Raw genomic sequence first — 20,580 nt, 5'->3', positions numbered from 1 at the left:
TGCATCCCACCACACAGCAGCTTTTAGATATTTTTCTGTTGTGTCTGTTGTTTGCCAGCAGACAGAAGTGACAAGTGACAGCGGTGAATTGTTTTTCTCCCTCTGGGGGTAGGCGGGATTAAATCGTGCTCTGTCTCCATATTAAGTCCACCACTGAGTCCATCTGTTGATATGTGCGAGCGTGTTTGCTGATTCTCAGTGTTTGTGTATCTGAGTCCTGATTTCCTATATCATGTGCTGCTTTTGGACTGCTGCTTCGCTTCATCACATTAAAAGGATTTAGCTGCTGATTTTCTTCATTTTTCTCTTCTCTATCTTATGTGCAGAGCCAAACCAGCAATGAGCTCATCCTGTCTATAAGCATTGCACATGTATCCAAAGTCTAATATATCATATTCCTCTGTGCTGTGATTTTATTAGGTTTTGGAAAACGGAGCTCGATGGCACAGAGGAGTAAGATATATCAGGCTTTAATACAGTCCATGAGTTCATTGTTGGTTTGGCTCTGCACATGAGATTAGTTGATAATAAGAAAAATATAGAAAATCACCAGCCACATCCTTTAAGGCTAATGATTGGTTTATTTACTGCTCATGAGGAACGTGGCTGTAAAATTGCTCATTTAATTTAATAATCTATGACATATTTTATGATTGTCATATGATGCTGCCTCTGCTGCCATATCACGCTGTCATTACAATCAGTGATCCCATCTCTGCCCTATTTCTTTATCTGTCTCCCTTTTTTCCTTTTCTTCCTATTCACTCCCCTCTTTTTCCCTCTGAACTTATATTTTTCTTTATTTCTTGGTCTCTTCTTCTTTTTTTTTTTGGCTTTTATTTATTTTTGTTACTCTGTTGTCGTGGCTCCTTTTTAACTGCATTATCACCAGCCTGACGTGGGTTCAACCAAACCAAACTCCCGCCCATCCACCCTGTCCACCAGTGGCGAGGCCAACGCGGCCAAACGCCCTTCCCCCACCACAGCCTCAGCCAATAAAAAAAGCCCTGTACCCAAGACCACCACACCCACCGCCACTAAGCGGCCGCCTACAGCAACAGCCAAGGATGCCAAGGTGAGTATACTATACTGTGCATACAGTAGATACATACATTAAGTCTGTGTCATTAGTTTATTTTATGCATCTTTCTACATTTCTGTCTACTGTGGCTTTAACAGCTCTTAGACCTACATCGTCCATTCATGTGTTTCGCTTACTGTAACTTCTCTGTCATTTAATAAAGCTAATTTAATTTAAATGTCTGAGCTTCACTGTTTGTTTTTACATTCATCTGTTAACTGGAAGGTTTCTCTGTGTTCACTTTAAATCTGAGTTATAGACATGTACCTATGAGCATGATTTGTGATATTTGTGATGACTGATTTTGAAGCCAATTGTTCACACTGACAATGGAATTTTCAATGTAGCAGGAGGCAGCAGCTTACACACTGCACAGTTATACATTATTGATTTTTCAATGAGAGAGAAGGTGGAGATGTTAATTTTAAGAATATGTAACAAGGTAAATGAACTTTTTGTGGAAAAACAATGTCAGACAGATACAGTGTTTTATGTCTCTTTGATAATTCTAACATCAAATGTTCCTTCTACTGTCACTATGTCTTTGTTTTTCAGATCTGACAGTATTATATATAACACCTTACTCCTCCAGTCCTCCCATCCTCTTTTCCTCTCCTTTCACTTTGATTCTCTGCTCATTTCATGGTTACACCATCAGTGTTTCAATACGCAGCTTTTATACACGCGACAGCAACAGCAAACACACTCCTGCTACACATGCAGAATTACACATAGACATTCTCACACACACACACACACACACACACACACACACACACATCACTCTAACTATATCTCTTCTCTGGTTTGTTGTCCAGACTCCAGAGAATGGTACGGCTGAGAAACGTACCACTGCCAAGTCCACTCCTGCTCCCCGTTCAACTCCTACTAAGAGCGGTAAATACACACACACACACACACACACACACACACCTGCCGCCTGCCCTCTGCACCTGATGTTGTCACATGCAGTGTCTCCACTCCGCTTTGGGTTGTTCATAGTTGCTGCCAGTGCAACCTGACCTCAACAACAGTACAGTAGCTGGAAAAATGACTCAGAATGTAGACTGGCACCACTTCAGGCATCGGTCTAACTGAGTTGCCACCATATGTTACACTTTATCGGTTTCAAGGGCTGTCTTTTGAAGACACCACATGGGTATTTTTATCCACACATCTCAAACAGCATCTCACCTCTCTAAGCGGAGCGAGCTATGACTCAGCCTGGTAGTCAAAAGGGCTCTCTGCCTTTTTTGTGCACTTCAGCTAATCACCCTCAGAGAATATGATTCATGCAACCAGTTCACAGGGATGTGTGTATTTTGTGTATTTCAAGTTAGCTGCATGAGTGAACCCTGTTGACCCAATAGCTGCAAATAAGTAAAGTTCCTTGAAGTCCGTGTGTGTAATTAATCACTCAGCCAAATTTGAATGATAAAAAAAAAATCACCAAGTATTATAATAAGGTTTCAAAAAACAACAGTAACCCCTCTACATCATGGAGCCACATTTCAGGCCTGCCCATAAAATCCTGAACACAGAAATGGTGACATTTTAACGTTGTGACTCCGTAATTCAGTAGTTCACAGTCTTTCCACGTTTTCAGCAATTCTTTTCTAACATGTGTTTGGAAAGAAATCCCTGACTTTCCTTTACACAGACTTTAATGCCCCTGCCACAGGATGTCAGCATTAAATCCTGCTCAGCTTTATCAACGTGACAGAATGGCTGTCACACCTTAATAGTTGGTGGAATGACTCAGCAAGCACGATCCTCGAGTCATCAGTCCACAGTGTTTTCATACAACTGAGCAATTGAAAAGACATACGAGCAGTCAACAGTAGCCTTTTACAGTTGTCAGCCATCTAAAGCCTGTTCTTTAGTTATGAATTATTAGTCGTCTCAAGCTCTAAGTGTCTTTTTTTTACTGTTTTGGAGGAAATCAGGAAAGAAGGAGAACTGGAAAGAGGGAAAATAATAGGGAAACATTATAATAATAATTGATTAATTAACTGTTTATATTAAATAGCCCTTTAGGCCATCTGTTTATTATTGATTTGATTACAGCTGATCTGCACTCTATATTAGATCTGCCTCTGTCAGGGACCAATCAGTGAAGCTCGAGAAAACCAGGCGTGTAAAGCAAAAAATTACATCTTAATTTCCACATTACAAATTATTTTTTTCAGAATGCACAGATAGAGAAACTAGAGAAAAGTAATTTCAAAACAAGTGCCAAATTCAACTCAACTCAAATTGAACACAACATAACTGATCTGCCAAATGACACAAACAATTAACTCCATATCACAAATGAACCTTAATATCAGCAAAGACTTACTCCACTGTCTCAATATTTCACTTCTTGAGTTTTGATTTTATATTTAATGTTTTTCTTTTTTAAATGAAGATGGAGTACGTTTCAACCAGGTCCTCATTATCTGTAATTGTCTGCAGTTATCCTGTATAGGTCTATTTATAGAATGAGCCCACATGCTGATATATAGACATTTTGATTCAAGTACTGTTTCATTTGAAATGTCTTAATGATACAAAAATCTAAACAGTGTGATTCTCATTGTGCCAGACCACTTACATGTTTATTTCTGCTTAATATAAAAAAAAAAACATCCTGTGAATGAATTATAATCTCAGTAGTTATAGTTTTGTTTTCCGATGAGTGTTGTTAAAGCTGTGTTCACCTTTACAGCAAGCAAGACTGACAAGACTGACAAGACTGACAAGACTGAGAGCAAGACAGGAGAGGCCAAGAAGCCCAAACCTACAGGTAAGAGAGTAGAAGAAAACACTTTGGTCATGTTAACAAAAGCTGCCTGAAGCATAAGGGGACAATAGATGTAGTGTAATTTGTACTGCTTCATTAGATGAAATGACCATATTAGGTTAAATCCGTTTAATTAAAACAAGACATGTTGATTCCTACCAGTATGTCAGTGACTCTTTATTCCTTTTTACTAGACATAGCTGGTTTACTGATGAAATAACATGGTCATACATCAACACATTGTGAACCATTATACTGTATCTGTATCTCTGCAATGCTACTACTCACTTTTAAAGAGAAACAAACGTTGCTGTAGCTTTATTTTTCTTCCTGTTTCTCTGTAGCTCGTCCTCGCCCAGCCTCCACCACCACTCCTGCTACCCCACCTGCAACCAATGGTGACTCCGCTACCAGTCACCGCCGCCGGGTCATCACCAAACCTCCCGTGCCCAAGCAGACCGCGCTGGAGAAAAAGCCACCGGTGCCCCGTGCTCCTCGAACCCCCCGGCCCATCAACGCACCCACACCGGATTTGAAGAACGTCCGCTCCAAGATCGGATCCATTGACAACATTAAGTATCAGCCTGGTGGAGGAAAGGTAGGACAAACTTGGCACAGAAAGCATCTCGTCTATGAATTATTCAGAGAAGTGATGTAACTGTCAAGATCCCTGAGAAGCTGCAGAATGATTTTCTTGTATCAGCGAATGATTTGACACTTGTTGGTGTGGTATTCAAATAGCTGCTGTGAGGTGTACATCATAACAACATGTTTTACTCAGAAGGCTTCCTCCATACCGGGAACAAAATGGTTGTCAGAATGGATGATACTCAGTCTGTCCTTGAACATTAAACACTGTTTTGTGGTTGTTTAATGAACTAGAGGGTGGATACTCAAACCAGCCCGATAGGACCTGATTGGTCAGGCCAGGTTCAGACAAAAATGAAGATCTGATGTTTGGGTTGATGTGTTTAGCCACAGTAACTCTCAATGGCATAATGTACTTGGGTTCCAGGTACTGAACTGGCTCTTTCAGTCCCTTGACTTCTACCACATTGATTGGCAACTATTTTTTGGAAAAATACTTTTTGAATGTAACTTACAATATAGTATATTTTCATACTCACACTCTCTTACCTCTTGGAGATGGTCAAAATGTAATTTCTCAAGCAGTTACCATCAATAAGACGTTTGAGCTCCTTATCATCTATCAGAGTGGTATTTGGCAGAATGACATTCCATTTCTGCAGTAGAGACAACAGAAGATGCTTTGGAGCAGTTTTCATTAGTCATAAAATGATTTCCTCTGCAGCAGAAAAACAAGTTACACAAGCCTTCAGAAAATCCTGAAGGTTAAACTAAACTAACCAAACACTTGTAGTGCCGACTGACTCCAACACCATAAACAGACAGGACACTCTCTAGCCTAGAAAAATGTTACAGCTGCAAACAACCTTTAATGCAACGCTTCTTGCTGGAGTCGGTTTATACCTTTGCTTAATCCATTCAAAAAGAAAGCTGTTAGAGTGCAAATGAACCTATGAACTCACATGTTAACTGGTCAAAAATATTTTGAGTTGTTAACCGATGAACAGATGACCATTGGCATTCCAAGTTTGGGTCGGATTCAGTCACGTTGGCTGAGCTAGTGTACTTGATATAGTGGTAATATAATGATAATAGTAATATAACAAACTCAGCGCTTCAGCTTACATTAACTGTCATAGACATAAAAATCAGAATGCCTGTAGGGTTTGAGTTGAGCTCGCTTACTACTCTCTCGAACTCTGATCGAGTTTGGACAGAAACTCTATAATTAACAGCAGCTTACTGGTTTTCTAAAAAGGTTTTTTTTTTTTATTCCTGTGCTGCTGAAGTTAATCATTGTTCTATGATCACCAGTTTACTGAGTCCAATCAGACTTACATTTATTTCTTCAAAGGTTCTGTTTTTCCCCATATACACTGAAATATAAAACTGGTGTTTTCAGATTCATTCTGGAGAGCGTTATCAAAAACCTTTTTTGGGTGTGAAAAACATAATGTGAACAGAAAGAAAAAACAGAGAAAGTGATGTGCCTTCAAATTTTGCCAACCGTGCTGATGTAGTCTTGATCTCCCAAAGGACAATCCTGCTATCCTCGTGAGTTTGTTACATTCTGTCAGAAACTGCAAACATCATATTTTTTCCTGAACTATAGATTCTGTATTTTAGATGTAGGAGAAATACTGGCTTTCCCACAAACACGAGGGGAGGGACATACTGTTCCCTGTTAACTCATGAGTGTTAGAACAATTATTTTAAGAAGAAGGAGGGGTATGATATCATCCTCCCAAAAATTAGAAAGTTGTGAAAAAACAGTCAAATGCTTAACACACAATTTCTGCACATCATTTAACAGATATGTGTGATATCCCACTGTCACAGGTAGCAGAGCAGGTGGACCAGAATGCAGAAACTGAGGCAGAATGACTCATTTAAGACTTATACTTTGAGGTAACAGAAGGCTCAGGTGACAGACTGGCATGAAACAAGGAACCAAGACAAGCTGGAACACCAGAACATAGATGATGATGATGATGTGACAAACAACTAAGAGAACAGATAAGACAGGTATACATATACACAGGGGATCAATGTCAAAACAAGGCACAGCTGGGCTGAGCAGGGACCAGAATAAGGAGGGAACATGATGATTGGATAACCAGGTGATTAGAAGGGTGTGGCAGGCAAAACACAGGGATAACACAGGACAGATGAGCACGATGGGCGGGAACCAAACAAAACCAAGCTCTAGCATTACACATAGAAACTGTGCACAATCGCAGCGAGTGTCACAGAACCATAACACAAACACCACCCAAAATCAGACTCAGAAACATCTCACCCCTCCACTGCAGGCATTGATTTTCTGCAGTTCATTATAATAACATGCTAATTAAAAAGTCTGTCTATTTGTGTTGATGTGTTGTGTCCTCCAGTTTGTAGAGGTTACTAGGCTACACTTGGAAATTAATAATAAGCACTTATTAATATAGGACCACCACCTCTGTTTAGTAATTAACCAATTAATAATGAATTATTTAGAAGGGAAAATAATAATCAGTCTCATATCAGAAAGTTGTGATAAAAAAGAATACACAGATTGGCTATAAATCAAATTATTTATTCAACTAACAAGATATTGGCATGAATAGGGAATTACTACACATACATGAAATTAGATTAGAACAGGTTAATACTGACAGAATGAATGAATGAAACTGACAAAAATGAGTCAAAGTTGCACTAAGGAATAAATAAGAAAATCATGTTATAATTAGCACTGCATCAACTCTGATAGAATTAATGGAAGATGATTAGCTCCTACTGTTTCTTAATGGAGGCGTAGAAAAAAACAAGACAGACGACACAACAGCAGGAGGTCCACAAGCAAGAAAAAGAAGACACCCAAAAGAAAAAACAAAGCCAGACAACACATTTTTATCTTTTATAGTCTGGGAAGGGGGGGGGGGGGGTGTTACTATTAACACTGGTTAATATCAAATAAATCAAATGCAGTCATATGTCTGACTTAAACTTAACATATTTGTAAAAACTTACAACTACAACTCAAACTAATTCAGTTAAGATGTTTCCTTTTGGTCAGTGTGCTCTTGTAGACACACTTTACATTTGCTGCAACTTACACACACACACACACACACACACACACACACACACACACACACACACACACACATATACATGCAGTAACTTTTACCAAATACGATTGTTCCTGTGCTACTTTTTGTCCATCTTTAACACATCATAACCTGGCATAGCTGGACACCTGCTTGTATGTCTGTCTTCAGTGTTTGTGACAGTCCGTCTTGGGGGAAGGTTTGTGTTGTCACTTTGAATCACAAAAATCTGCTCTCCCTCTGCCTTGCTACGTACTATAATGCGTCAGTCCAGTTCATCTTGTTTCCATCTCCGCTGCATTGTTTATCAAACTCAAACTTTCACAAAACCATAGTTAAAAGTTTAAGAATATGCATTTTTATCCTTTTAATTCCCCAAGGAGTAACAGGTAACATGTTCCTCTTTAGCAACACCCTGCTTCATATTCCCAGCGATTCCTCACTACTTCATTAAGACACACAAGGCCAGTTAAAGTCAGATCACTGTGTACAAGCTGTCATTACCTCTTCAAATAGATCATTGAAATTGGTTCCAACCTCATATTTTCTTGTACACAACAACAGAGCAGTTAAGGGAGTATTAATCATCAGCATTGCAATTTTTCGGGACTATTCACTCTTTCAGACAGATTCATGTTGTTTTGTTGTTGCGGGCGTGTTCCTTTCTTTTTCAAAGACGTGCTTTCTACTCTTTTTGTCAATCACAGTGAAGACGTTTTATACACACACACACACACAAACACACTCACACACACACACTCACACAACAGTGCCCTGTATCAAAATAAATGCACTGACTCATCCAGTGATACTGATATTGGTTTGTCTTTGTATTTAATACAGTGTGCCCCATTCTAACACCCTTTCCATCCTCAGTATTTAGGAACTGAACTGGTGTTTTTTACTTGTATATTTACCTGTAACTGATTTTTCATGTGTCGGTAATGGTGTTTTTTTGGGTACGCCTTTATTATGCTCATATATGATTGGCTCTCGTGTTTATACAGGACATGATTTATTGGTACTAATCTGAAATTCATTGTTATGTTTTAAAAAATGCTCCATCTGCATCAGTTTGCTGGCATTTAAATGGTTGTATTTACTCATCTGATCATGTGACCCTTAATTAATTTCCACTGAATTTTCTAACCCCAGAACTTCTTGATGTTAATTTAAAATGATAAACACCCACATGCTGGCAATGGATTTGAGTATAATGGCCCATATATTCGTCTGATTGGCCCAGGTGCTAACACACATATCCAGGTGCCCTCCATTTGACCGGTTTTCGCTTTGCCCACCCCACCTGCTCTTTCACCCCTTGTGTTGTGGCGTGTGGTCAGTTGGAGGTTGTATTTACCAGGGGGTTGGTTGTCTCTCCAGGTCTCCTCCACCCCGAACAAGACATCAGACCCCTCCAACCCTGCGGCCAAGGCCAGAGTGAGTCCCCGCCATCTACAGCCTCACATCTCACACACCAGTATATCCTGCCACCTTCTCTCTGCATTCACCACACACACACACACACACACACACACGGCCCATTTTACATCCACCTAAGATACACCACACCCCTCTATGCCAAGAGGAAGAGGGGGTGTCTGTTTATATCTCCATATACCACTCCACACTGCAGTTTATATTTGTCTCATTTCATCATTACTAAATCAATGATTTATTGAAAGCAGACTGAGAGGAAAACCTCCCCTTTTTAAAAAGAAAATTCAACCAAATAAATAAAAAAATTATACAAAACTTAACTCTAAACAATCTTTATGTTGATGTAATATCATATCATTCTCTAGAGTCAGAGTCAGTTCACTTTGATTACAGCACATCATCATTAGGTGACCTGCCTGAGAGCTTTCCAAAGGGACTAAACTATGAATGCATGAAGAGAAGGTGGAAGAAAAAGAGCAGTTTTTCCTTGTTTCAGTCACCTCTCATGTTCTAGTTGTAGATTTCAGTGCCCAATAAGTCACATTGCTAGGACAACAGTGCTGCAGCATTCACACATCAATGAGTCAGCTTTTTGCCCTGGTGGCCAACTGTGGTACTGCAACAAAAACTATTTTCCACACATAAAAGTGAATCATTAGTCATTATAAATAACATTTTAAAATGCAAAACCGGTGAGAGGACATCTTGAATTGTAAACAAGGTTAATTATTAATCTTTGTAGCATACATTTTTGTGTGTAACATTTCCAGAGCTTTGAAAATGTAAAGAGTTAAATTAAGAGAAAGAGACACAAATGTGTGAAAGCAAACCAGGGAGATAGAAAAACCTTTTTTGCTGTATGAAGTCAGTGAGGAATTTTTAAGAAATTATGAAATAAGATGTGCACATGTGTTATGTGTGTTACATGTTAGGGTAAGAGTTAGGGTAAGAGTAGCAGAAAGAGGGAAGATTCAAAGTAACCAAACTGATCGTGTAATGTCAGTTACACAGAAATATCTATCAGTCAATATCTACAAAGAAGCATATCAAACCAGATAAGTAGCGCAACTCAGGAAACTAATACTAATACAAAAACAAATGTCAAAAGAACCCAATACAAACCCTGTAGTTCTGTAGCACTGCAGCAGTGTTATCAGGTTCTGTGAGGTCCTTATGTCATTACCTTTACTTTGAAAATATTGCAACTTGTGGTACACACAGATAAAAGATTAACACTCACCTTAACAACCCAATTTAAACCCTGCTGCAGCACTTCCTGCTTGACTGGAGATTACATCAAACACAATTAACAGTGTTTGTAGATAGAAAGCCAGCAAGGAATCACTTCCTTCTCTATGAAAAAGTTTTACTATGACAACCTTGAAACTCTGCTCCTGTGTAAGCAACTTGCTTCCTGTATTCTCTGCATCAAATAGGTTTATGAGTAACAATCTTAACTCCACATTTATTGTCATTTATATTTTCATTTATGTAACACTTCAACATTTCCATCCACTGAACTTCATATACTGTTCAACACATCCACCCAAACTACACCCTCTTTCTAACCTCACAAGCATCATCATCTACACCTCTATATCCATCCACTCCAAGGAAACCCCAGCAGGTACATTTTCATCCAGATGTTCTAGCATAAAAATGATACCGATTGAAGTGGCAACTACTGTTTGTGTTCCTATGTCTAATAGGCTTAATCAGCAGTGAACAGGCATGTCAGTGGAACTAAAGACTACAAAAACCTCTCCACTTCAAATCTTTACAGTCACATCATGAATGATGTTAGACATCTTGAAATTTGAAACGTTGTGTTTTGCAGGCTCACTGGCTGTGTGTAGTTCCATGGCTTGTTGGTATGTGCTTTCATCTAGCCAACAACATTTTTTTTTCCAAATCACACCAATAACAAAGAAAGCTACCACATTTTAAGACAAGAAGAACAAGGAACCAAGTACAGCAATGAATCGATGTACATACTGAATGTAAATGACATTGTTGAAGGTGTTTATAAAGAAAAAGAGCAGCTTTTCCTTGTTTCAGTCACCTCTCGTGCTCTAGTTGTAGATTTGTCCACAGTGTCCAATAAGTCACACTGCTAGGACAACAGTGCTGCAGCATGCACACATCAATGGTTGCGGACAGCGTGCACACAGCTGCAGGAGACCTGGTGCATAAACAGGAAGAAGACACATGTTGAGTCCTTAAAAGAATTTAACCAATGAAATCAGCTTGTTTAGTTTATGATTAATGATGTGGCGCTCCATGAAATATGTTCACCTCCCTTTACAGTTGACTTTAACCATTCCAAAATTAGAGTGGAGACATGATGACCACAATAAGTGGTGAAATGTAACTAAGTACATTTACTTCAATACTATACATAAGTACATTTTTTGAGGTATTTGTACTTTTCATGAGTACTTATTTTTGATGCTACTTTATACTCCCACTCCACTACATTTCAGAGCGAAATATTGTATTATTAGTACTACTACTACTCCACTATATTTATTTAACAGCTTTAGTTACTTGTTTGACTATGACTATAGTTGTGGCTGAAAGCATCATTACACCAAACAGATACCTTTACTGTAATACTGCATACTACATCACTATAATACTGCAGTACTTTTACTGTAATACTGCATACTACATCAGTGATAATACTGCAGTACTTTTACTGTAATACTGCATACTACAACACTCATAATACTGCAGTACTTTTACGGTAATACTGCATACTACATCACTCATAATACTGCAGTACTTTTACTGTAATACTGCATACTACATCAGTGATAATACTGCATAAGTAAAGGATCTGAGTACTTCTTCCACCTCTCACAACAACCTTGCAGTTAGTGCAGGTGTTCTAAAATTAATTAGGATGGCTTACAACATGTAATTGGAAAAAAATCTTACATACTCTGTTTACAAGCTGCTGCTCTATGTGTGTGTACGTGTGGATACGTGTGTACGTGTGTGTACGTGTGTGTACGTGTGGATACGTGCGTGCCCTCACTTCTAAAGTGTACGTGTGTTAACTGCTTCGTGAGTCATCCTTTGCTGGTGCCACATGCGTCATCTTGCCATTTTCATCCTGGAGAAAGAGACTGAGATTGAGAGAAAGGCGTCTTATGTCTACTGCAGAGCTTAAAAAAAAATACAACCACAGAGGAAATGAAACTGATATCACAATAGGATGGTAACGTGTTACATCATAACATAGATGAGGTGTGGTGGAAGGGAACGAGAGGGTTTTTTTCTGTCTTCAGTAGAACAATAATAACAATTGACCATGCTGCACAAAACCAATGTACAGAGTCCTGAAAGGCCATATTTTTTCATCTTGTGCCCACAACATTATAAATTGTGCGAGAGGTATTCACTCAAGCGCACACGCTTAGAAAGATAACACAAGATAAGAAAATATTATCTTTGGGGACTTTGGGGACTCTGCACTTATGTGAGCTCGCTGCTTCGAAGAAAATGTCAGGTTTCTAAGAATATGAGCAGTTAAATGAGCCGTTAGTGGAGGAGAATGTAGAGATTCAAATAGCCCACACGTCACTAACTTTTCATCATGCTGAGTGGCAGTGGGAAACTATTATCTCTCTCTCTCTCAGTTATTATCTCAACTCTTATCCCAGTGAGATAATATAAGCTGTAGAGTAACTGATTAAAATGAACACTAACCTTTTAGAAAATTAGAGAAACATGTATCTATTGTCCTTTAGGAAGCAGAGGTTTTAACTGATGGGACAGTGTATTAGTGTCAGTGTACAGTAAATATGTGTGTATATAAGTATGTCATGTGTAATCTGAAATACCTATCATTCCACATAGTGTATTCCAAGCTTTTTTTCTTTTCTTTTGATTATTTTTAATGCAACAACAAATTAGACTTTTTAAGGATGATATATGTTTGATATTTTGAAAATATCCTTTTTTTTTTGCAGAGTTTAATTAACGATTTTTTAAAAGTGTTAATTAGTGGATAGGCAGCCTGCGTTCAGTCTAAGCTAAGCTGACACATGAGAGTGGTATCGATCTTCTCATCCAACCCAGCCAGAAAGTGAATCATTTTATTATCCAAAATGTCAAACTGTACCTTTAAGGATAATTGTTGGGCATGACGGAATTGAACCCAATTAAAAAACATAAGTGATATTTAATCTCCAGTGGGACACACCAGACTCCAAACCCTCCTGTGGATCATAACCTTTTCAAATCATGATGTTTATTATCCTGAGTTGTGTCTGAAAGCATCGTTGCATCAGACAGATTCAAAAAGAAAGGAAGAAGGGAGGACAATGGTGTCTTCTGTTAGTCTGTCTCATGTCCAGCCTCATTATAAAACCGATTGACCCCGAGCTCGCGTCCGCTAACATCAGCTGTTACAGAGACGTGTGAAAAGTGATCTGGATGCAGAGAGTCTGATTCACGCTTCAGATCTCGGCAGTGTGACGAACAACAGACCACGTTTCACTTTCACCTTTCACAGCGTACTTCTTTATTTATTTATGATGTGTTGTGTGCTTATTTTTTGGTTCTAACAGTGTTTTTTGTGATGTAACCCTTGCTGTTAAATTTTTCCACTACCTTTCTTGCATCTCTCTCTCTCTATCCCTTGTTCCCTGTCATCACTCTACTGCCGCTATCTAATAAAGGCGTAAAATTGTCCTTTAAAAAAAACAAACAGCTATATATATCCAACATGTGGACAAAGTTGACAGATGAAAAAGAGTAATTTTGGTTTCCTTGTTGTCATCACTCACAATTGACCAAAACTCTCAAAAATGATACAGGCCTCCTAACCCCCCCCCCCCAAAAAAAAAATCCACTTGCACTTAGAGTTGTGCTTCAGTCTTTCCTCTTAAGTACTGTGGTAAATGTAACAGTGCAGATGTAGAACAGCCCACTTAAACTAAGCCAAAAGGAGCATCTTTTATCTTTTACCTTCCATTCTCTCGTGTTAGTTGCTTGCAGTTCTTTCTCTGCTTAAGAACGGCACGTGTCAACACCCCCCCCCCCCCCCCCCCCCCGAATGTCCACTGCAATATTCTGCTGCATGTGCTCCGTCTCACCTTTCAGTGTTTCGTCCTGTGCTTGTTTAATTTCACATCACGCTGTTTATGGAAGCAATCTGTTAAGTCAACTTTTAGATAAGTTAACATTCATTTTGAGAGGAAGATTTTCTAGAACTTTCTCATTTTAGCTACAATTATTGTTAGAGAATGTCCCCCAAATGTTTTTTTTTTACAGCCTCATGTGCTGATTTAATTCTCTCGTAAGGCAGACGATGACAGAAAGTCTTCCATAGTTACAGTACAAGGCTCTGTTTCCTGTTAACTTAAGCTGCCAGCTGATCTGCTCTTCTCTGCCGCTCTCCTCTTTCTCTCTTCCTTTCTTTCTTTCTTTTTTCGTCCTCTCCTTCATTCTTTCCTTCCCTTCTCTATCTTGCCCTCCCCTCTATCTCTTTCTTGCTTGCCTGTGTGTCTCCCTGCCTGTCTTTAGGTTCAGATAGTGCACAAAAAGCTGGACTTCAGCCATGTCACGTCTCGCTGTGGCTCCAAGGACAATATGAAACATGTCCCTGGAGGTGGCAATGTAAGTACTGCTGGAGCTGGAAGCAGACTCTGGTTTAGGTTGGATGCGATGAAGGTTTTATGCAAATTTTGCAAAAATTCGGTCATGATCAATTGGGGAAATCTTCTTTTTATCCTGTAAAGCAGCCACAAAAAATCTCAATCAGTAAAGGATAAAAGCAGAATTTGTAATCTTGTTATGTAAATTAGATTCTCCACAGCTGGATTTTTTAAAAGAAGAAAAATCTGACCACTCTTCTTTACACTTAATCATTATTTATGCAAGCATGAGAAGATCTAATATTGGTATGAAATCAAATCAATCTGTACTATAATCAGTATACTGAGTTATCCCCTATCAGGACTCTGCTTGCTGATTTAGGAAATCTAATAAAGGTTTTTTTTGTACTGAGCATCCATCTGTCGTGGAAGCAATCGGAGTCTAATTTAAAAATGCAAATATCAAACATTTAACATGAAAGGTTATTGCTCAGAATGAATGCACCGTAATTAGCACATTAATAGCTCCCCCGTGTTTGCATTTCAGTTTGATTTCACTTAAAACCCACTGACCACAAGGTCCTTGTACCCACCCTTCCAGATGTTGCTCCCATCTGCTCTTAACACCTGCTGCACTATCATGTTCCATCTCTGGGCTGCTCTCACAATCACCACTTTGCCTTCTTTTAATTCTGTCAAACAAAATGCGAAAGGTAGAGCGGGAATGGCCTTACGTGTTGTCTCGTATTGAAACTGTCCCGTTTCAATACCGAAGAGATCTGCTCGAAATATATTAACATGCACAGTATTTGCTCAAAACAGGCTTGTTTCTTTTTGTCTTATTTATTTTGTATGAATACCTCAGAGCACTGTGCAATGATTCTCTTACAAATGTAGTTAGAGGAATAAAAGAAAACAAAGCTGGGCCTAAGAAATTATTCATAGTAACTGGGTGCCTTTTTTTTGTTTTTTGTGTGTTCAGTACACTTCCTTTAACCCAGTCCACTCTCGTATGGAAGGTGCATCCTCAGTAAGCCAATATTGCAGCGTTGGAATTCATTTGCAAGAAAAACAGCCAAAATCTTAACACATTTTCCAGTATATTCCCAATAGTTATGGCCTTGTTTATTTATTTTTACCATTTTTAAACCTTATTTTTTATGTTTGGGGTTTATACAGTATTTTTTTTTTTACTACGTCATGTTCACGTGAATGATGGATGGGTATTCTTATTTATTTCCTTCCATGTTTCATTCAATATGCTCTTCAAGCACATTTATTGTAATCCTATGAGGTACTACTGTGTACTTATACACAGATACTATACAAATGTCAACATTATAGGATGAATACATTATAAAGTGAGCAATGTTCAAACGTTCTGTTTAGTGTTCCATTAAACTGGAAGATATCATGAATTTTTGAATTCGCTGTTCAGAATTCAAGTATTGCTGGTTTATGTAATGAAATCAGGTAATTAATATTTAAACTGTTTAAGCAGCCTTTAATGAAGCGCCAGTGTCAATCAGGTAATCAGAGCTGTTAATGGTTTGTTTGCTAATACAATTTTAAAACCAGCGAGGGTTGAAGTCAACTGACTGTTTGAGCCCCTCTGTGTCATCACATATGGAAATCTGATTGAGCTCATCCCACACTGTGTCAAGTCAGGTCGCTGGGGTCTTAAAATCCATCAAAGCCAGCAGCCGCAGACTACTCAGGATTACCGTTTAGGATCCTGAATGTTAATAACTGCCTGCTCCTGCACTGCAATTATTGCCTGTCCCAATTTCTATGCATAAATGGAGTCTCATCAACCAGACTAACAAAATGAAAAGGCACCTTGAGTAACAATCAAACAGGTCCATGTGGGGGATTAAGCATGTTTAGGTAGTCCAGAATGTGCTGTTGCTGTGTTGTCTGCCATTCTCCCACAAACTCCATTGTATTGTAGAGACAGAGTGTCATCCTCTCTATAAATGCACCAGGTGCATGGTAATGGATCACAGTGGGGGGTTTTTAAAATTGGTTAGAGTGGATGCTGAAGTATCGATGCACTGTAGTGGATGTGACATTTTTATGAATTAGTATAAATCTCTCCTCTTCCCCAGGTGCAGATCCTGAATAAGAAGGTTGATGTGAGCAAGGTGACGTCCAAATGTGGCTCCAAGGACAACATCAAACATAAGCCAGGTCCGACTTAAAAACATCCACCTCTATTTTCCTCCCTAAGATTTATTCTTTTTCTATTGTGGTCTCAGACTAGCCTTCTTTTTTACTGCAGGTGGTGGTGATGTCAAGATTGAGTCCCACAAGCTAAACATTAAGGCTAAGTCTAAGATTGGATCTATGGACAATGTGGGTCCCGGCAATGGACAGACCAACGGACACAAGGTCAAACTTTAACATTATTAGTAAACAGGCAGACCACCTGTCAAGTTCTGCTGATTCATTGTGCTTTTACAGGCTTTAACCACTAGATGGTGCAGTAGCATGAGAGAAGAAAAAAAAACCTCTTTGTGTGTGTGTATGTGTGTCTCTCCCTCTGCGTGTCTATCTATATTTGGCAACAGGATGAGAAGGCAGAGGAGAAAACATCACCACCAAGTGATGCTCCAGCAACTGGACAAGCAGGCGTTGCCAAGGCAACAGCACCAGGAGGTGTTGCTAAGGAGAATGGGGTGAAGGAGCCCACAGCTACTCCTTTTGGGGGGGACGGACTGAGGGAGCCCCTTAGCATAGACAAACGCATCACTGAGACAAGTAGGTGTAAATGCTCACACACACAACTATTAGACTTTAAAGCACTGAATGATTAGTTTTACCTCTCATCATTTGCAAGTAATTAAACTCTAACTCTCAACCTATAATATAGTCGTTGGCATAAATGCAACAGTTTTTGAAGGCAGCCTAATTGAATTCACAACCTGAAAATGAGATGATATTAAAACAGCGATGTGTCTTTTCACTCACAAACATTATGTAGCTGAATACAGACATCATTAAATCTGTCTGAGCTTAATTATCACTTCTTCAAGCTCATTTATTTTAAATGTGTAAGGTACTTATACCACAGTACACAGATACTATCAGTACCAGTGACGTGCGGTGAGGTTCATGTCTGGTGAGGCACTGACTTCATCACAATCAGATTTACAAACATATGAACCCTACAGAGTAGCTTATTCACCATTTGATTGGCAGCAGTTAACAGGTTATGTTTAAAATCTCATATCAGCTTTCTTTACACATACAAACTGTAGCACACAAAAAAACACATTTAATTTAAAAAACGTTATTATGGTCTTACCTTTACTTATAAATGACTTGCCGACTTGCTCACTGTAGTTGTAGCTTACTGTTACTTATTCTGCAGCTAATGAGTTGTAATAAGAATCACTGGGATCAGGAGCGCCCCCTGCCATGAGGCCGGAGAACTGCGTGCCTCACTTAGTGACTTTTTGCAGCCGTTTTATGCTGCTCAGCACACGAAACACACTACAAACACTGTACATTATATCATCAGCTAAACTATGGAAATTTAGTTCATATAGTAAAAGTGTTTGAACATGTTAATAGCGACATACAGAGAGACAGCTGTACAGCTATACTGTCTCACTGCATAGCATGCCAGCGCAGTAAGCCGAGTCATTGCTCAATCCATGGTGAGGCTCGTCTCGCTGCGCGTCTCTTTTCAGTGTTTGATCAGTACATGTGAAAATTAAGCGATTTTGAATTAAAAATAATCCGAAACTGGTAAAGTTAGATAGAAAATAACGTTATAGTGCAAATCACTGGACAAATATAACCATTTATTATTTTTTTCATTTTTAAGTCTTTTTCCATGATAACAGGTGAGGCACGGCCTCACCTGCCTCCCCTGTCCGCACGTCACTGATCAGTACCCATCCCCAATGTCCACTGCATCAACATGTGGCGAAATCTCAAAGCATGACTGGCCTGCTGTGCCTAGTTACAGTTGCTAAGCTGTGATTGGACAATTGCCGTTCGAAGGGGTTTATCAGACGGTCAATTGCAGACGCACTTGACAAAGACTTAGTAGATATTGTGTGCGTGCGTGCATGTGTGTGTACCTGCTCTCTCTTATTGAGTGGGATGGTAAAAATAGCAGAGACACTTTGCCACAGAATTAAATTATGAAGAGAGTCGCTGAGTAAAGATCAGCCAGTCTTAGTGGATAAATTAATCTGTGGCACTGCTCCAGAGTTCAGAGGGACAGCAGACTTCTGCCACCCGATGCCAAACTCGGCCTAATTGATGGATGGCCTCAGTGATAATACAATATAAAACAGGGATGTTTTGGTAATTTTGTCCATAACTCATACAAATCTGCCACAGACAGTAACAGCCTATTAGCTATAGACCATCTGGCTGGTAAAATTTAGACTCTGGAAGTTTCTGCCCATGTATCTACATCATGTATCTTCTCTTCTTTGTTAGTGACATCGCTTGCCTTAATCCTGTTTTCCCTCCCCTCTGCAGATTGAGTCTCAGTGACCTGTAGTTTTTTGGCGGGACACGCATGGCGCTCGCCGACCTGCCAATCAACCAACCAACCAACCTACCACGGCGCAGTCACTTCCCTCTGACCTGCCCTCCATCTCGCCCACCGCAGCACCAAACTGACCGTTCGCCTCTCAGTGTTTCTCTGGGGTCCGCCGCCAGCTTCCTGCTATCAATCCTGACCTTTGACCTCTCAGTGCCCTTGGGTTGACCTTTGGCCCTGCCTACCACAGAGAAGAGCACTTGCTGTTTGTCTGTGTTTCTCTGTGTGGGGTTCCACCAGCTTCTCGACTGACGAAGTTCCCTTGTAAGCACCCCGAACCCCGAATCTAACAACCCCAACGCAATAATCCCACTATCGTAGTCAATGCTGTATGGAAGTATACTGAGCATAGCCAGTGTTTTCTTCAAACATTTCCACCTATGAGTATAATTACTGTTTAAACACTTGTCCTCATAGCCCAAACACCCTGCCTCAGACTTCAAAACCACCTTTATCTCCCAATCTTGTTAGCAATCATTACGCTAACACTACTTTTTTACCCCACCTCCATTCACAGCTCATGTCCACTTAGTCCCAGAACACACTAACCAGCTGAGGTCTTGTTATCAGGCAGCAGCGGGGCAAATACTGTCAAGTCTTCTTTAAATCCACATTTTGCATCCTCTTATCCAGCCAGAAACCTCTCCAAATCTACAGTATCTACAGTACTCGCACAGTTCTCTCACTATAGGTAACTCTACAGCTCACTCATCAAATGTTATCTCCGTTGTCTCCTCCAAATTCATTACGATACTTTAACCCTGGACTATAAATATCTTGACGCTCACAGCTAGCAGTGACCGGTGCAAAGGACAAGGGCTGACGAATGAAGAGTTCAAAATCGATGTAGAAAAAGATGCGCTCGTTTATTTTCGTGAGGGAATTTTTTTGATGTACATGTTCCAATTAGAAAAAAAAATTAAATGGTATGATAATCATGGAGAAAGGTGGGCATAAAAAGATGGGGAACTTTGCTGCTGTTTTGGTTAGACTTGGCTCAAAAAGCTTTTCAGCATTGAACACAGGTATATGATCCGGCAGCCAAGTATTTTCACACAGGATCACAGTTAGTATTTGACTTTGAAGGGGGGAATATTACTTCAAGCTGATGGTTTAACTTTAAACAGGAGTATTAAACCACTCTGTAATCCTAACTCTATATGATGAGTGTTTAACCCTAGCACTAAACTGCTAGCTGCCGCACCTTTTATCGCTAGTTAAAACCATTAACGAACAATACACTGTATGTAGCACTTTTCTTATTGCCGACAAATGTCGACCACCATGTCACAGGCTGCTGTGTAATGTACTAAATCAACATAAACAGGTGTATTAACATAGTGAGTGTTGACAGTTATGATCGCATTCTGCTGGCCTGTACCTATAACACCTATAAAAACAGTCCTGGTCACATGGTATTA

General features: G+C 39.5%; 1 protein-coding gene across 1 annotated transcript in view; it reads left to right on the top strand.

Annotated features, from left to right (window-relative positions):
* Positions 1-19,452, top strand: part of LOC128369027 (microtubule-associated protein 4-like) — a 75,498-nt gene extending 56,046 nt beyond the window's left edge. The window contains exons 7-16 of the mRNA XM_053329977.1: positions 893-1,075; positions 1,900-1,978; positions 3,774-3,869; positions 4,211-4,464; positions 8,933-8,989; positions 14,525-14,617; positions 16,704-16,785; positions 16,877-16,986; positions 17,166-17,355; positions 19,096-19,452. Of these exons, the coding sequence (XP_053185952.1) occupies positions 893-1,075; positions 1,900-1,978; positions 3,774-3,869; positions 4,211-4,464; positions 8,933-8,989; positions 14,525-14,617; positions 16,704-16,785; positions 16,877-16,986; positions 17,166-17,355; positions 19,096-19,100 (1,149 nt within the window). The 3' untranslated portion in view covers positions 19,101-19,452. The remainder of the gene's footprint in view (positions 1-892; positions 1,076-1,899; positions 1,979-3,773; positions 3,870-4,210; positions 4,465-8,932; positions 8,990-14,524; positions 14,618-16,703; positions 16,786-16,876; positions 16,987-17,165; positions 17,356-19,095) is intronic.
* Positions 19,453-20,580: the final 1,128 nt, after the last annotated feature.

This window comes from Scomber japonicus, chromosome 12, assembly GCF_027409825.1.
Source record: "Scomber japonicus isolate fScoJap1 chromosome 12, fScoJap1.pri, whole genome shotgun sequence".
NCBI classification, from domain to species: Eukaryota; Metazoa; Chordata; class Actinopteri; order Scombriformes; family Scombridae; genus Scomber; species Scomber japonicus.
Note: the sequence above shows the minus strand (reverse complement) of the source record. Positions and strands in the feature narration are given on the sequence as shown.